Source organism: Lepidochelys kempii, chromosome 12, assembly GCF_965140265.1.
Source record: "Lepidochelys kempii isolate rLepKem1 chromosome 12, rLepKem1.hap2, whole genome shotgun sequence".
NCBI classification, from domain to species: Eukaryota; Metazoa; Chordata; order Testudines; family Cheloniidae; genus Lepidochelys; species Lepidochelys kempii.
This window is the reverse complement of record NC_133267.1, coordinates 6,022,552-6,040,973: the sequence shown is the minus strand read 5'-3', so window position 1 is coordinate 6,040,973 and position 18,422 is coordinate 6,022,552. Positions and strand designations below refer to the sequence as shown.

At 39.9% G+C, this 18,422-nt stretch overlaps 1 protein-coding gene across 13 annotated transcripts in view; it reads right to left on the bottom strand.

The window, feature by feature from the left end:
* CNOT1 (CCR4-NOT transcription complex subunit 1) overlaps positions 1-18,422 on the bottom strand; it is a 90,787-nt gene that overhangs the window by 69,033 nt on the left and 3,332 nt on the right. For all 13 annotated transcript variants that reach the window (XM_073307334.1, XM_073307332.1, XM_073307322.1 and 10 more), the window contains exons 2-8: positions 10,558-10,828; positions 5,653-5,760; positions 4,748-4,846; positions 3,397-3,465; positions 3,234-3,288; positions 2,627-2,830; positions 835-1,003 (exon numbers count right to left, since the gene is read on the bottom strand). In XM_073307334.1, coding sequence (XP_073163435.1) covers positions 835-1,003; positions 2,627-2,830; positions 3,234-3,288; positions 3,397-3,465; positions 4,748-4,846; positions 5,653-5,760; positions 10,558-10,659 — 806 coding nt within the window. In that variant the 5' untranslated portion in view covers positions 10,660-10,828. The remainder of the gene's footprint in view (positions 1-834; positions 1,004-2,626; positions 2,831-3,233; positions 3,289-3,396; positions 3,466-4,747; positions 4,847-5,652; positions 5,761-10,557; positions 10,829-18,422) is intronic.

Genomic DNA, 18,422 nt, shown 5'->3' with positions numbered 1-18,422 from the left:
TCAAAGTTCATTTTACTCTCTGAAAATTTACCCAGTCTATAGGAGAATTGGTAAAAAAAATTGTGATGATTAAAGGAAACTCGAATACCTTTGATTTTTGTCTGAACTGGGAAAATAATAATTTACATAAACTGCACAAATTATGAGTAAGAGTAAGGTTTTTTTAAACCAAAGTTATTTTCACTTTTGGACACTGAAACCAGAGATGGCAAACACTGCAGGAAAGCGTTTAAGGCTATTCAGAAGAAATTTTTTGAAAGTGTGGAACTGTGTTTCCTCTAATTTTTCCCCACACATGTGCAGAATGAATTTTGTTATATGCACCTCTATGGAGGTGGTGTGACAAATCACGTTCACATTGGTGCACACAACAAAATTTATGTGGTGGGGGTGGGGCCAAGGAGTTCAGAGTGTGGAAGGGGGCCGCAGGGTTGGGGCAGAGGGTTGGTGCGTCAGGGTGAGGGGGCTCTGGCTGGGGCTGCAGGCTCTGGGGTAGAGCCAGGGATGAGGGGCTCAGGACTGGGGAGGAGGGGTTTGGGGTGCAGGAGGATGCTCTGGGGCTATGGGCAGGGAGAGAGGACTCCCCCAGCTCTCCCCCTGCAGAAGGTAGTTTACATTTACAATCAGAAAATAAAAAAAAAAAAAAACACTGGAAGTGAACATACCATAAACCAAGAACAAGCGATCTCATATTACTACTTGGTGGATACAGGTTAGTGTAGTTTACTTTAAGTCTCCCTCTTTTCCTTTACATCAAGAAAAAAAGGGACCGTTCCCAGACAAGGAGGCTTGATACGTGTGTGGAGAGAGAGCACGCACAGTTTTCCTACAAACCTTGTACAAAAGCCGTAGCCTACTTCTTGCATGAAGTCTGCCAGAGAGCTCTCCATCATTGTTTTGGCTATCCCTCCAGAATCAGGCAGGATCCTATCCATTAGGATGTCCCGTTTTTCAGGGTATAGAAGTGGTGCAAGCACCACAGGGCAACGCTCCTGGGGAAAATCTAAAAATGAGAGAAGAGCATGTATTCAGGAGCATTATAATGGCCTAACAAACAGGAAATTCTACAATACTACTTCCAGTCACAGATGACCATTGGGATTCTTTGTTTCTAAGTGCTTATGTTCAAATGACAATAGTATTTTTCAAGACAATTACACATTGCCCCTGGAAAATGAAGGCTTTAAGCCTCCCTCAGGAAAGCTTCCAATTCCTGAAGAATTGAAGCTTTTAAGTTTCTAGCCACTACAGTCGTAAAGAAAATCTACCAAATGTAAGCTAAGAAAAATCACTGCATCTAGCCTGCCAACATAGCTCTAGGTCCTCTATTGCTGTTTACAGCTTCCTCAAGCTGCAGGACCAGCATGAAATTGACAAGACTTCTACAGTTTCACTGCAGCTGCTTGGGAAAACTACTAACTGCAGCAGAAACAGGTGCTAGAATTATTCCTGTGGGGGGACAACCACCCAAAAAGCACAGGTTGGAGAAGAACACAGTAGGACAGAGCAGCTGTCCCCTTCCACCAGAAAGTATTGGTAATAGGTTACTGGCGTGGGGTGCTCCTCTCCATTCCATGAGACAGAGGTTTCAAAACACAGATGCACCATGGGACAAGAGAAGGACTTATGTTTTGGGCTATTATGCCAGCAACCCATCCACAATAGGACAGATTAGCCCAGTGGAAACAACCTAGGGGCTAGCCTTCCCTCAAAACAAGTTAGTTAGTGCGACTGCTTGTGTGGCAAGTTATTGGCTTGATCAAGGGAAACTAATGGTGGTCAGCACACCAAATTCTCTAAAGCAAAAAAAGCAGCTGTCTTGCTCTATGTATCTGTTTATACACACTGTATATCTACTTCTTTTTAGAACTAAGGAGGAGTGAGGAAGGGCAGGAAGAAGAGAAGATTAAAAGTTTAAATCAGGAACAGAGGGCCCCTTTATTAAAGATATTTTGCCAGAAGCCACTTCACACACTGAACACCAGGGAAAATGTTATTTCATATATTTAAACGGCCATAGCATCACAGACAGATGGTCTCTGCAACATGCATGGCATCAATAAAGTTCATATGCAAAGTTATGTTCCCTGAAAGTTCCCCTAAACGCGTTCTCGGAACTTATGTATTCTAGGACTTGCAGCAGCAGCCACCGATTTAATGTAAATATTATGAAGCCTTAACTATATCCCATCAATCCAGTAGCTCTTCATTTCGCATTCTGAAAAATTCCGTTTTAGAAAGATCAGAAGGAAAATATACAACAAATGAACTTTTGCCACAGGACAGAAGTTCTGAACTATCTAAAGCCCGTTCATTTGGATATCCCTAAAGAAAGGCTGCATTCCCCTCAAATTCTGCAGATTTTTTTTTAGTATACTGTAATACTACGTTACCACATACCAATGGAAAGAAGATTCCAACTATTTCAAACCAGCATGATTACGTAGTACACTGCAGCAGAGTACTTGTTCTCAGTGAATTTAGTCTCATGAAAAATAACTTGGTCGAAACCTTATGCACTAAGCATCCTATTACACCATCACACTTCTGCCACTGGAATGACAGGCTGCTGGTGCATCATGACAGGCATTCAAACAGGCTTCCTGAATGGGGATGTTCTACTTACCTCTACGTAATGTTTTGAGGAAAGCGTCAATCTGTTCCTGTCCAACCCCAAAGGCTCCCTTCTGCCCAAAAAGGAGATGGGACAGGAGGAGGTGCAGGACCTCTATTGCAATATCTTGGAAGCCACCTTCTTGATTTCCACTGACGTCTGCGTCAATGTAAGAACGCAGAAGATCTGGAAGTTTCTGTTTAATAAACTGGGCAGCTTTAAGAAAGAGAGAGGCTACAGTTAAAGCCTGAAAGTTACTTTAAAAATGTAGCATAGTCAAAGACTTAATTTGGTTCTGTTGGTCATGCATTGCTCTGGGCAAATTTAACACTCCACACCACCTCGTAGTTGTCTACCATTGATAGACAATATCCTTTTCATGCTCCATACCCCTCAGCCCCACCTTTAGTAGGCAAGACAGACTTCGCAGTAGGTCTGGAACAGACATGGCTATAGTGAATCAGAACCGGGGAAAGGAAGGAGGAACAACTCCTGTTCCAGTGCCTATTGATTTCAACTGAAGCAGCAAACTCAGGTAACCCAGACCCTAAACCATTGTCAGGATTGTTCTTAAATTTGGTGAGTCTCTGCTGTAGTATTCTGCAAACTCCACACTTACCAAAACCTCGTAGATCTGAGCTGAAGGAGTTCAGTAAAGCAAGACCAAAAATCACCTGTGAACAAATTAGAGGAAAGTAAAAACCCATCACGCATTTAATTTCAATCAAGCTTTGTATTGTAAAAACTTAACCAGCTAGTTTGGGAAACAAATGTTTACCCACCTCTTGAACTTTGCTTAATTTGATAACTTTACTCAGCTGGGCAAATAAATGGGGTGAAGGCTTTAGACTCTGAAACAGAATAAAGTATGAATTATTTTTATGGATGGTCTAGCTTGTAATATGAGAGACAGCCCGGAGGTTTTATGTGCAGGAGAGGGAAATTTATTTGCAGGAAAGGAAGCCATTTTGCAGTAGACTAGCTCACAAAGCCTGAATAGGGCAGTCAAAAAACAAGCAAAAGCTACCATTTTCAGAGTTAATATCAAGGTGATCCATGCTTGGTAGAAAGTTCAGATTCAGACATACTTCCCGGGAGTTACACTAGTTCAGTTACTAAGTCATTGTTTTCAGGACCTCCCCCACATCAACATAAAAATATAGTAGCACTCGGGACCTATTTTGTATTTTCACTGTTTTGAGGTCTATAACAAAATGTTCAAAATCACAAAAGTTTAACACTATTAAACCAGCTTACTTCAAAATCAAGAGAAAGACCCATTCTAAAGTGGCTTGGACACTACTACAGTGCTTCTGTGAAAATGGTAAAGTGAGATGAGTAGCAGGAGAATAAAGTTAGATATAGCAGACTGTGCAATCCCAGATGTCCACACGGACAGCTAGCATTAGCTAATATCGAAAGGGAATACAATTTAGACCCAACATTCGGGTTTATAAAGAAAGGCTTAAACTCAAATATTTTTTCATGAAACAAACTGAGCTCTGAGTCTTGCTTGGTTTTAAGTACTCCCATCAAGTGTTTGCAATCCAAATATTGCTTATGGAATGCATAAGAACCTGAAATTGACTAATTTATATTTACTGGGGAAACCTGAGTGAAGTACAGGGAGCGATAATAAGGAGAGTAAGACTATTCAGTTTTTAAAATTCATGGTACTAAAAAAGACAAGAGCTTAAGTTTTAAGAAATTAAATCCCAGTAAAAACAAATAGAGGGTATAAACTACTATAAAAAAAGCAAGGCCAGTGAGGATTTCAGGCAACAATGGAAGCATGTCAAGTCTTACTCTAGATAAGGATCCTGTTCTCAATGCTAAAGACTGTCCTCAGTCCTCCTGCACTAGCACCCCTTCAATCCATCTAAATCTAGAAAATAGTAGTTCTTGAAGGGTAAAGGTTTCCTTCCTATGGGTTAATCCATTTCCCCTCCAACTCTAGCAAAACCTCTGTCACACTCCTCATGTTGGATTTTTAGTTTGCTAGTGCAGTTACACACTGCAAGAATGTTACTGCCTTGTTTGACAAGTTTTCCCGTTTAAAAAAATATTTTAAATGTAACTCATTGACTGCATTGTTTTTCCATGACGGACCCTTTTAAAACAGGGAATACAAACCTTCTGATAGTGCAATGGATTGTCAATGGCGTAGGACAGCGTCGAGATAAAGTTTGGCTTTGTAATCAGCGACGCACACTCCTGGATCAGAAACTGAGTCTGAAAAGAACAAGGTAACTGTAAAGCCGCTATTGCTTGGACATATTGAATCTGTATTTAGTTATCACTTCTACTTTCCACTCCACAGCCATAGTAGCAATAACCCAGTCAGATTACGGAGCACCTGAGATTTTGAATTCAGTATTTTGTACAAAGAAACATGGAAGGAGACAGACTAGTGTCCATCAGAATTTGACTTTCCTTGTCATTAAAATTTAGGTTTTAATATTTGCCAGACTAGACAAGCTAACCAAACATGTTTCGCAGTCACCTTGCACAGTAAACTCGATGTGCAAGTCTGGTGCTTTATTTCACTTGTCTCAGGCTCCTACAGATGTTGGCATAGACACTGTCTGTATGCCAAACAGGAGCACAGTATGCTAAGTTAATCAATGTTTCTCAAGAGATTTTAGGAAAGAATGGAGGTTAAGCCAGGAAACAGGTGTGCCTCAAAAGTCTAAATATCTTGGAAGTATGTAAGATAGTCCAAACTAGCAATACAATGAGCTGCTAAGCTTTAAAAAGGTAAGGGATGTTTTAAGAAGGTACTGCATGGGGCAAGCAAAAGTGGGGCCAGCATACTTCAGTAGCAGGTTTTCTGAGTCAGTTCTTTCAAAGCCAGAGACAAGCTCTCAGTATTTCTACCTTCTCACTAGTTTAGAGCCAACAAAAGGGGTTGTAATTCAGAAGCTATGCAGATTATTTTCCACCAATTAACTGAAGACTCTAACCTGTACCCTGCTTTTGTGCTTAAAATGGCCTGAGAGCTTTGCAATAAGCCAATTAAAAGTGTAATTAGAATTTACCTGATGGAAATCTTTGCCACTGCTTTTACCATCGCCACTGAAATCCACGTGCGAGAATAGACAGCGTAGTAAATGCCTGTCTGCCTCGGGACCGTGCCGATTCACAATCTGAAAGACCAAGAACAAACCATCTAGAAAACAAGACATCCAACAATTTTGATGGAAATTTGTCAGACACAGATGGGGCACCAGTACTTTGGTAACTGTAGTAATTTCACTACTTTGTACAATGGAATACTCCAATTCAAATAGGAGGCACTGAGGATCCAAGATACCACTACCCCCTGTGAAGTAAGGATTAACCTCATTTGGGGATGGAAAGACAGAATCAAAGCAGTAAAATGAGGACAGGAATAGAACCTCAATCTCCTAACTCGAAGTTGTAGTCTTTGATCATGCTTCTGCCCACATTAAGGCACACCAGCTTAAGCACTCAACTGGTTTGTTTTTGAGGAAGGAACCAGTACATAAGAGAATTCCTTTAACATCCTAATGAGCCTCATGCCACTAACCTGCACTGTGCCAAGTGACGGCTCTGTGAGCCAAAGTGGTGTGAGCAGTGTTTCAGCTCCAACACATGGGAGAATCCCTAGTTATCTATACAGTCTGCAGAACTGAAAAGTGTTTGGCATTTATTTTGTCAGATACCAACACATGAAACCAAAAAGATTAGTGTTTTACAAGTTACTTAACTGAACTTTTGAGTCAGTGACCCACCTAAATTGGAATGTTGTTTTATCTAGTAGCATGCTAGAGCCAGATTTGACCTGGTTCTACCAATGTCACAGGTTGGGGACCTCCTAGAGTTAATACACTAGTACCTCAATTCTTTTATTTGGAAGGAGGCGGCAATCAGGGGTAAAGGGAGTATACAAGTGGGCAAGGAAATATAGTGAGAGTCTAAGTGCTAAAATGAATTTTTGACTCATTAAGTTAGGATGCCAAGATTACAGGCCATTCAGAAAGTAAACAAGCATCAGATCTTTGACATGTCCTTCAGTCTAGTCCACTATTTTTCTTGTGTAGTTCTTGCAAGTGTGGAAATGCTCATTCAGCATGGCCTTTTGCACATCCTAGTTTAAACGAAGCTATTTAAAACAACTGGTAAATTATCTATATAACAGAATAAAGATATCTAAAAGCACAGGGTTAAGACGAATCTTGGGGATTCAGCTCTCATTTACATCCCACTTTACCCCCACATCCCATAAAACTGCAGCTGTCTTGACACCTGTTCAAACTTCCAGACTCTTCCCCTCAGCAGTCATACAGAAGGATAGTTCTGTAGTGTCAACTCTGACCTTGCACTAGTAGCCATATACTGAGCTCCATAAAGCCAGCATGCTCCACCACATCCTTCTGATCACAAGCCCCTCTGGATTCACTATCACCATCCACCCATACCCATGGTGTTGAACTACACACAGACTGGAACAAGTGTCAGTTATCAGTGCCTCCCATTGTTCTCCCTACTACCTTAATAAACCCCTAAATACTAGGGTTTTCTGTAATCTGAGTTAGACTCTCACTGATCAGCAAGCTTTTCAACATATATTTTACATCAGACAGCTGTGGTGGAGGCTCTGCACCAAACACTTTCCCCTCCAACGTTAGTCCATTTATACCTAAACTGAAGAATTAAAACTAATTTGTCAAAAGGCACAGCATCAATAGTTTATGAATTAGCTACTTTGCAACAGGCCTCCTCGCCATCACAGCGACTTAGTGAGGTTGTAGTATACTGTCTTTAAAGCCCGCCTTCCTCTTGTCTTATGTTTCTAAGTTCTTGGCTATTAAACAGCTCAAGTCCAGGCCCTTGCTGTTTTAACTACCATGAGCTTTTTACACATAATCTGTTAACTATTGCTACTTCTAACCATTTCCTTCCCCAAGTTTAGATAACTATGTAATTTTTTTTAAGTCACCTGCCCCATTACAAGCCCAGTCAGTAATAGTCTGAGCAGAATCCACCACCACCTCCTCCAAGCACTAAATTGTGAAACAGAAATAGTGTATAAATACATTTCAGTAGTCTAGCCTACTCAGTTTCCATGGTGTATTTCCCTACCCTCCCATTTTACTTATTTCCACATGCTTCTCTTTTAATAGGTTTCTTTGTTTATGCAACAGGACAGAGTAGTACTGCCCTCTATTCAAGAGTAACTACCCCACTCCCTGACTGCGAGGGCCTCCCAGCAGGTCATGCTCACACAGGAGAATGAAAAGTCCAGATGTATTTACAGTACACCAAAAGTCTCAGATAAATTGTTGAGTGTGAATCTGTCAATCCAGGCTTCAGAATGCATCTAGAACTATGGGCAATCCAAATCACTTAAGTATTGGTATTCAGACATAGCTTCCACGCCTATGTCCCAGGCATTTGAAGGCAGTTACAAACCCCTGGCTCTTCAGTGTGCTATACCAAATAAATCTATGGACTCAACGGAGTCACTAAAGGTAGGAAAAGTGAATGAGTATCCATGTTAAAGCCACCATTACAATTGTACCACTGCACTAATTAGCATCCATGAACTAACATAACATGAGAATTAAGCTGTTTGCTCATTTAGATGTTTTATTTCCTACTGTGAGGTACATTTCTGAGCAGGGTGAAGGAAAACTTATCCCCCCGCTGTTCTTGTCTCCACAGGCACAACTCTGACTTAAATGCTTTCTAGTACCTTTCAAACAGGACTACATCCACTTAAATTTTTCCTCAAGGAAATGTAGAATAATTGCCAGTTTGGGTCAATGATTCCTGCTACAGGAAAATTAACAGTTGAGGATGTTCCCATCCCGGTCAGTCCACTTGTTCATACAGTGAATTTATAAAAACAAAAAGCCACTGTACTACATCATGTATCTGCTTGGCTGACAGCCAGTGGCAAGTTCACTACTGCCTACTCAGCAACATAGGTTAGAGTAGAGTTTGTTTCTTAGCATCTTATGCAAATAGTTCAGCAATAAAAATGTCTAAGTAGATGTATAAATCAGATTACAGACAGATTTTCAGGAAAAGAGGTAGGCATTGTTTAAGTAACAGCAACATTTAAGTTGGGTGAATTTGAAGGAAGTTGTATGAAACATTAAGATTTAGTTATTACAATCACTTTTTTGGCAAAATCCAAATATTTAACACTACAGGTATGTTCTAGGAGCCAGCTATCACAGACACAATGATCACAGACACATTCAATAATTCAAGGGCTTTCAAAAAACAAATGCTCGTTTTGTGGCATGCAGCTTGAAAAATTAAAGTTATCTGCATTAGATAACGAAAAGTGTGAAAACATTTTAGTTTACTGCTCAAAAAAGGTACCATGACGACAGACCTAGAAAAGTGAAGTTTTCCACAAAAGCAGGATTTCACAGGAGGCAACAGTGCCCACTATGTTTGCTACTATGTCTCAATCCTGACTTAGAATGTCCCCTCTATAAGTGACAGGTTAGTTCTGTCTCCACACTCATTCAACCCTTTGATTTTCGGTTGACATTGCTCAACTGGATGACTAGTGCAAACTGATATGGTTATCTGCCTGCTGGGAACTGAACTAACTAAACTGGTTTCATTCAAGTCTGGAAGACCAGTTGCTTTAGGCAAACCAGTTCTAGAAACTGGTTCAGTAACATGTGTTTCCTCCTCAGCAATCCACTGTGAACAAGGCTTTTCAGCCCCAAGGGTTCCCTTTACAGTAAAAGGCTATGAACTCAAGATGTAGCCTGAATCTTAACAAATACGTCAAAACATTTCAAACCTAAAAAAAAAGTGTTAACAGTGGACATTTTAAGCTTCTATGTTTTATCTGCAACCCAGAAAGCAAACTTGACTTATTTTACATGTTATACAAGCATCCAACAGTTAGCCAATTAAATTTAGCATTGTAAGATTCAAGGACCATTAGAAGTGTTTAAAATGGTATCCTTTTAAAGGAGTGTTCAGATTTTGCCAGGAAATTGAACAGTGACTCTAGAATTATAGTTACCATCTTTTATTGCATCCAAGGTTTCAGTGAGAACATTTTGAACAAGAAGTGTCAAGCAAATAGCCTTGTAAGTTAACAATGGTACAAACTTAAGGATCCTGATATGAAGGAATTTAGGTAGATATATTTGCATAGTAGATTCTCTCGGGAGGCTGATAGAACACTTAATCAGTAGTTAAAAAAATGAAGTTAGTAACAGACTCTGCTGAGCTTTTGGGAGGAGGGGCTACAGACTAGCTGCTTGGTCCCTAGTCTGTAGCAGTGCATGGGATTCTCCTGTCCTAAGTGCAGTCCTCTGCACTTGTCCTTGTTGAACCTCATCAGATTTCTTTTGGCCCAACTCTCTAATTTGTCTAGGTCCCTCTGTATCCTATCCCTACCTTTCAGTGCATCTACCACTCCTCCCAGTTTAGTGTCATCTGCAAACTTTCTGAGGGTGCAATCCACGCCCTCCTCCAGATAGTTAATGAAGATATTGAACAAAACCAGCCCAGGACTGACTCTTGGGGCACTCCACTTGACACCAGCTGCCAACTAGACAGGGAGCCATTGATCACTACCCATTGAGCCTGACAATCTAGCCAGCTTTCGATCCACCTTATAGTCCATTCATCCAGCCCATACTACTTTAACTTGCTGGCAAGCATATTGTGGGAGACCATATCAAAAGCTTTGCTAAAGTCAAGGAATAAACACATCCATTGCTTTCCCCTCATCCACAGAGCCAGTCATCTCACCATAGAAGTCAATTAGGTTAATCAGGCTACAGTTCTGGACCTTGGGGAAAAGAGGAGTTAGTAAATGTGTAGAAATATACTACAAATGCTGTGAGGTACAACTCAAAGGGAAAGACCACATTTGATGCTTCCATTCTTCCATTCAAAGTTTCCTTTGCAGCACTCTCTTCTGTTAGTTTACTTACATGCTGTATTTCCTGCTGGCTGGCTCGGTAGTTTTTCTTGGTTAAATTGTCCACCAGGTAGCTGATTTGAGACAAGGCCAGCGAGAGCGAGTCAAGATTCATTGCTGGTTGGGGCGGAAGCAGGCGGCCGAGCCCGGCGCAAAATCACCATTATTCCCCTTTAGTCACCTCAGAGACAGGTTAATTTTTGTTCAATTAGCCTATATCTGTTCTGTGCTATTTCTTCAGCTCTTCTTTCCAAGTGTTCTTATTCTGTTCTGAAACATGGCACCTAGAAGACAAAATAGCATTGCATTAGGTTGAATTTGTGTTAGTTTAGGAATCTTCCAGAGATTTCTGAAATTCACTTAAGTCTTTCATTGAAACTAGTATAATATTTAACTAGCCTTGTAAGTTTCACATAGCATTTCTGAATCACTTCAAGGGTAGAGTTTTGAAAAGAACTTTTACAAAGCTTAACAGAAAAGTTTTCCTGCATTTTTGTTTTTAGGTATTTCCATTAAAAACCAGACTTGGGAAAATATATTTTCCAGCAGTGGTGGAAGTTGAGCATTATGACAGCATAAGAACCAGAAGACAATTTAGGTTTTGTCCAAGAGGAGTGAAATGCAAAATAAATGGTGAAAAGGAGTCAGTTACCAGGTTTTACAGTCTGAGGTACTGATAACAAGGAATTTTATGATTTGATAGCTTCCCTTTGATGTAAAGGCCTACCATAACACATGGAACATTGTTTGGATCATTTCTCATGGTAGCCTATGTGCATGTGCCAATAAAGTGTAGTGTCCATAGAAGGAAGTTCTGTTACAGATTTTCCCCCAGCCCAGCCTTGTTTATGCAGGTCTCCAGCAACCTTTGAGGAGCTAGAGGAAAAAAAGAGCTCAAAACAGACAAAGGGATCACTGCAGATATTTCAACAGCTCTAATCTGTCAGTTGTACTAGAGACAAGGGGAATGAGATACATAACACATGAGATATCACAGAGAGCAAGAACCGACAGTCAATCATTCCAAGCTTCAGACACAGGTTTTAGGGACAATTCACTATTTGAAAGTTTTTGCAGTGTGCAGTCCTTCTTTGCCATATAGATCACACCAAGCAATTGTAAAGAGTAAATACAAGGATCTGCAACAGACCCTAAAATTTTATATAAACCAGCTTTCCAACCACAAAACCAAAGCTTGACAGCTTAACAAGTTACTATGACAGTATGAAATCTTATTTAATGTGAAATCTGGCTTGTCAAGTTAAGGACTCTGCCAGTGGGGTAAAATTGCATGCCAAAACAAGAATGTACACTGAAGAGTCTTCTAGATCTTTAAGACTGATAGGAAACTGAAAGCTATATTGATAAAAGACATTGTAATCAATCAGCCATCATACTAACTCTTGAGAGTCACTGTATTGAAATGCCATTTATCTGAAGTATACAAAAACAGAAGTCAAGCTGGCAACTTGCCAGGAATCTGAAGACGTCACCTTATTCAGAGAAAACATTATATTGCCACAAGGTACTGAGGAATATACTCTGACCAAATGTGATCATACATGCTGGGACATGTTACCATGGGCTGCGTTTCAGCACTAAGAGGGCAGACATAGATTATTAACATTCACCCTGACTCTCATACTTGTGGCTTTCTAAGTTGATTTGCTACTTCTTTAAAAGGTATGGCCTTATCCAGAAGGGTTTTTCTGCCACACAAGAATTTAAAGTTGGATTCAACAAAAATTATGACAACAGTAACAATATCAACAAATCTGAAAAAGCTGTGCTATTCAACCTCTGCCATCTCAAATTTAACCAAGAATTTCCCCACATTTATATAAAGGAATCTCCTCCCCTTCAATTAGGATTGCAAGTTATGATGTTTATTTGACATTGGCTTTATGCTTGGAGTGGGAGGAGTACACATGGTTAGGCATTTTGTACTTTTCTGGTATCACAGATTGCTGTCACTCCAAAGGACTTGACCAGGTGATCGTTTTAGTCATATAAGCAGCACATTTGCTCCTGGGGCACAATTAGCTAGCTAACAACTGTCCATCAAAATGTAAGTTAGTCTTCCACACCTAAGAAGTTGACATGCTTCTTCTCAATTATGCCCAAAATTAAAGGGGCTCATTACATTTCACAAAAATGTTAGTTTTTATATTCAACAGATCCGTTTTTGGTATTCTGGTAAAAGCATAATTGGACTAGCAAGCGAGAGGAAAAAGATTTATATACATTCTTTATCAACCTACAGACCACTGTTGGATTTTTAAAGCCACTCTTCTGCTGTATTAGAAAAGCCCACATTTTTACGGCTGCCTTATGCTACAAAAATAAATATTACTGAAACTTGTGTGTATGACCCAATTGCCACCATTTATGAAAAAATTACAAGCTCAGAAGTTGGGAGGAAAGAAACTCCCTAGAATTAAAAGGCTTCAACTTCCAGAATCCTAAGAGAGACTTTCAGCTTATAAAAGTGCCAGTTAACTGTACTGCAAAGGGAAAGTTACAGACATCTAACATGTCTAACTAAAAGATTAGAGAAGTCCCTTCAGTTTTACTGTGGGCATTGGACAGGAGTATAATCCATTCACCCTATTTGGGGGTCTTTCACTCAGCAGAGAAAAGAAACAAAAGGTGACTTAAGGCCACAAAGACCTTCAGGAGTACTCTGAGCAGATATGTACTTTAAAAAAAAGTAGTTAAAAAAGATTACTAGATTCCCATTTAAAATAAATACATAAATAAATCTTTCAATGACTAGTTTTCCTGAACACGTCAAGTGTACATTCTTCAAAAGTTCTCACTGCACACACAGAGGCAGCTTACTGGCCCAACAACTGTACAGCTTGAGAAGTTTTTCATACTAACCTACTATACGTATAGCAGATAGGGAATGGCCACCAGCAAGGTCCAGCACAGTGCCTTGTTAAGAAGTTGAGCTCATCAGCAAGATGCTGACAAGAATTGATCACCCTCCCTTTACTAGAATACTTGGATTCCACAGTGATTGCTATGGTACGGACTAGGAACAGCACTCTACCTAGATTTTGCTCATGGGTTCTATTTTTGGGTAGCTAGTACCGATTCAAAATCTTAAAGCTCACCCATGTGGCTGCTGGAAAGTGAGAAGGAACTCTTCCTCAGCCCAAGAGCATCTGACTGATGAGAGAGTAGCGTGGTCACCACTGTACCACCCAAAACTCAGTTTGTATTTTTGGGCCCTCTTACCACATGGCTCCAGCAACTAGTTCTGCTGCTGATAGGAGGTTGACATGGTTCTTGCTTTCACCACCTACTATGCAGTACCCTGTGAACAGCAGTGAAACTGACCACAGCTTTGTTAGCTTAGAGTCATAGAAGATTAGGGTTGTCATCTAGTCCAACTCCCTGCTCAAAGCAGGGCCAACACCAACTAAAGTTTCACTCTGCCCTGCTTAGAAAAGCTAGCAGCAACAACAGTAAAACAAGGGCTTAATTTATGAGGAAGCTGGGAACTTACTCCCTTCTCCTGACATCTCACCTCGCCATGACGAGCATTCCTCCTTGCAAGCCTTGAGCAGCAGCATCTCACAGTACAATACAGTAATCAAAATTAGGATCCCAAATTTGGCTCTCATTTTAAAGTCAGCAGGATTTGAGAATGGCTGAAGTGATACTGTGGCTCAAAGATGAAATACAGTAGTAACGGCCCATACAGTTCTAGGAAGGAGCCTCATCTCAATGCTCTAAACACATCAAGATATAAAGTACGTTAAGGAGGGGTGGATTATATTTTTGTTACAAGCTTTTGTGCTTATTCCCATTACAGAGAACTTTAAGGCAACTATGTCAACTGAGAAAATACCTTATAAACCCTTTATCATTATACCTTTTTAAAGGACAATGACTGTTGATAAGATAAGGAAAATTAATGCAGTACTTGGGAAAGAGCTTGCACAAGTAGATATGTCTTGCACCATTCACTGAATGATCAAACTTGAGTGAGTTTGAGTAGTAGAGAGTTCCAGGGGAAAATAAGTAGATATTTTAGGCAAGTACATTCTTCAGAGACAAGGTAGGTGAGGTAATAACTTTCACTGGACCAACTTCTAAAGCTTGTATCTTCCATCAACAGAGCTACTCAGAACTCTTCTTCGGGGGAAAAAAGCAGCGTCTGAACTAAATACAAGTTGGGACAGATTGATAAGCAGAAGAGGTAAAGTGCATTGGAAAGCAATTGGGAGTCAGATTGTTATGCATAAAGGTTTTGAAGTGGGCAATTAAGGGTAGCAGATAGTGCAGATGTATTACAAGTTGTTGTAATGAACTATGCATAAGATTAGTGTCCTTGTTAAGTCCATAGTTTTTGGTGTCTAGCAGAGTTTCGAACTGAAGTTCCCAGGCTTGCTTTCTGAAGGTGTTGTGCAGGTTTCCCTTGAGGAGGGGTACTGAAAAAATCAGATATGGAGTTATCACATTATTTGCCCACAGGTGATATGGTGTTTTTGTCTTATATTTCTGTGCAAGTTCCTTCAAGAGCATAATGGTGGTCTGATTTCACCCATATAGTTATGGGGCATTTGATACAACATGTGGTATACCTCATCCAGTGTGATAAGCATGTGATACTCCACCCACACCACACCTTTCAAGATTCATGGTTTCTACACATGCTGATCACAACATGTAGTATAGCTCATCCAGATCATCAAATGCCCCAACAAGAACTATGTGGATGACATGAGACAATCACTACACTCTCCTCCGATCCACACAAAACCTGATCCATGATTAGTGGTGGTTTCAACCTGTGCTAGTTGGGCTGTCCAAGGGTACACATCAAACACCCGAAAGGTTTTCACTTGGGCTGGTACCCAACCACTTTGCAATGAGGATCAGAGGATAAGCCACCCAAATGCTCACAGCCCTCCAATGCCTTCCTACCACCCCTCCCAGCCCCCCATGTGCCCAGCAGGACAGACAAGTTCTTCCACAATTCACTAGTAAAGAATCAGAGTGACTCAGCTTACTACAGCAATAAGAGCAGTTGTGACATGCCCATAGAAGTCCTAACATGCTGATGAGCAGTGCAGCACCAGGACACAGTAACTCACATTTGGCTGCTCACACCTGGACAGGCTAGGCTAACCTCAATGATAGTCACCTATGTTAACTTGGCAGGGAAGATGTACCCTGAGAAATCCATCACTTTACTCAGCAAGAAAGAATGTTTTCACTATGTCAATCAGTTACTGTATGTATCTAGTCATTTTTCACACTTGAAAGACGTGTGTCAGAGTTCAGGCAACGGATATTAAACTTGATCCCAGTCAATTATAGAAAAGTTCTCCAAAAGACATTTTAACTAATCAAGAGTGCCTTATCTTCTAAAGAAGGAAAAATTCAGTAAGAGTCCCTGGTCTTAAGTAATGCATGTGGAAAGCTGCCTTTCCTCACCACCACTCCAAAAAAGTCACAGTAGTTTTCATCTTTCTGTTGCCCAGATATGACCTACTTGGCCTATTCTACAAATTAGGCTAACCAGCTGAAGTGATCATATACCAAAGTGAAGAGTCATTCACAGGGCAGAAAAAAGTCTGATTTGTGGATCATAAATTTCATGTTAGACTGTGTATGACTTAATTTTTAAACTATGAAGCTGAAAGCATTATGGCAACTGAATGACAAGACATTAGAAGTCACTGTTGATGCAAATGATGTTTTGGAATTTCCTCATTAGCAGTCTTCATAAAAGTCTTAAATATGAAAGTTTCAGAACATTATGAAGAATGGACTTCTAGAATACTGCATTGGTTTAGCTAGCCATCAACAGGGACAAAATGGTTTTTATTCAGCTGTAATGTTTAAAACAAGACTGTCTAGAATGTAACAGGCAAGGAAAGCCATTCTCCTTGAATGTTTCATTGCAAAACTCAGTGAGTGACCCAATAGGACAATCAGACTGCACTCCTTCACCTAAAGTAACTAAAAAAGCAAGGTGCAGTGCACCTAGGATTGTGTGTCTACTTTAAGATAAACAGGCTCAGCCCAAGACATTTTGTTACAAGCCAATTTTATCAGCATATTTGAAGTTAGAGCCCTGCAAATATGCAGACCATGTCTGCAGATCGGATGCAGATACAAGTTTTGTATCTGCACAGGGCTCTATTTAGATTATTTAAGATATAGTTCCTGCGTTACAAGGGGCACTACCTTCATAACAGATTTGGCCCTTAGGTCACCCCTTAAATTATTATCGTCATCTGTATTAGCACTTATCCATACTCTCACACAAAGTATAAAATTTTATTTCAAGTGGTACAGCATACCCACTTTAGTCAACTTATAAATCTTGCACGGAATCATTACACTTCCTAAAGAGAATGACAAGTATATCATAAGGAACTCGTATAGCAGGTAAAGTTTCAGTTGGTAATCAGAGCCACTTCTGAAGTGGCTCTAATATTGTGGAATTCAGGTGGGCTATAAACACAAGAATAAAATTCTAGGCAAGAATCCAATAGTTTAGCAGTGAGCACAAACTTCAGTCTCCACAGAAAAGTCAGTATTCAGTACTGAAACGTTTTTACTAATCTATAAATCCAGTAAATGGAAATGCACTGTCAGTTACTGTGTGACACTTCAGTTGCATACAGTATTCCAATCTAAAGGCATGTGGCAGTTCAGTTGTGTATTTTACCACTGAGGAGGGTGAACTGAAAATGCCTTTGAAGTGCTTTGAAATACTTCAAAACAAGAAAAGGAGTACTTGTGGCACCTTAGAGACTAACATTTATTTGCGCTTAAGCTTTAGTGAGCTACAGCTCACTTCATCAGATGCATGCATTCAATGAAGTGAGCTATGCTCAAATAAATGTTAGTCTAAGGTGCCACAAGCACTCCTTCTCTTTTTGCGGATACAGACTAACACAGCTGCTACTCTGAAATCTGTCATTATTCAAAACAAGAGACACTCTACAAAAGTAGTCTTAAAATGGCTCAGGAAAGGTAAGATTTTATTTGAATGTTAGGAATTTTTCAAGGTGCGAGACAAGCATTTCCATTGGGTTTCAAAGGCAGTAGTTAAACAACATCACACCTCCAATGTGGATGTTAGCATTTTATCTGAGCCAAAAAATGTGAGGCCATTACAGGAATGCAAGTTCTATAAGATTCTGCATAAGGAAACAGTGAGGAGCAAAATTATTGAACTAGTTTCTGGTGGAATATGTTCATCTTGTCCTCCCATCAAAGCCACATAACTAGAGTTTATGAAGTACTCTGCTAGTGCCTCAAAAAACTCAGTTAGGGAAGAAACTGGAGGTATGCTTCAAAGCTAATTTAGACTACAAGACAGTTACTGCTTAAACATTTATGGCAAGAGAAAACTCACTGCATAAGCCACATGGATGACAATTTAATTACATTACTGGGAAATTTTACTCATTCTTTCCAATATAGTAGAACAAGCTTAATATTTGGTCTAGTAACTCTCACCACAACCCCAAACAGCTACTCTCCAACAAAAGTTTAGGTTTACTTTAGAGAAAAATAATTTGTAGAAAGCAGTTTGTTAACTCAACTGGCATAGTAGTAACTCAATTAAATGTTTCTTTAATTAGCTATTGAACAAGCTTTGGCATCCTTCCCTTATTTTAAGATTATAAACTCCATTTAGTCAATATGATTTCAGCAGTCAACATGTAGCCCCACACTTACATTTCAGCCACAAACTTGCCTAAATACATGGTCTTGCAATTTTGTGCTACAGAGCATTATAACTAGTTAAAAATATCAGTTTCCAGCCTCTTTTGCATTGACTGTGTTGAATGTTGGTAAGTATCCTGGGGAACACAGCAAGTACCTTTTGCTAGTGTCCCAAAT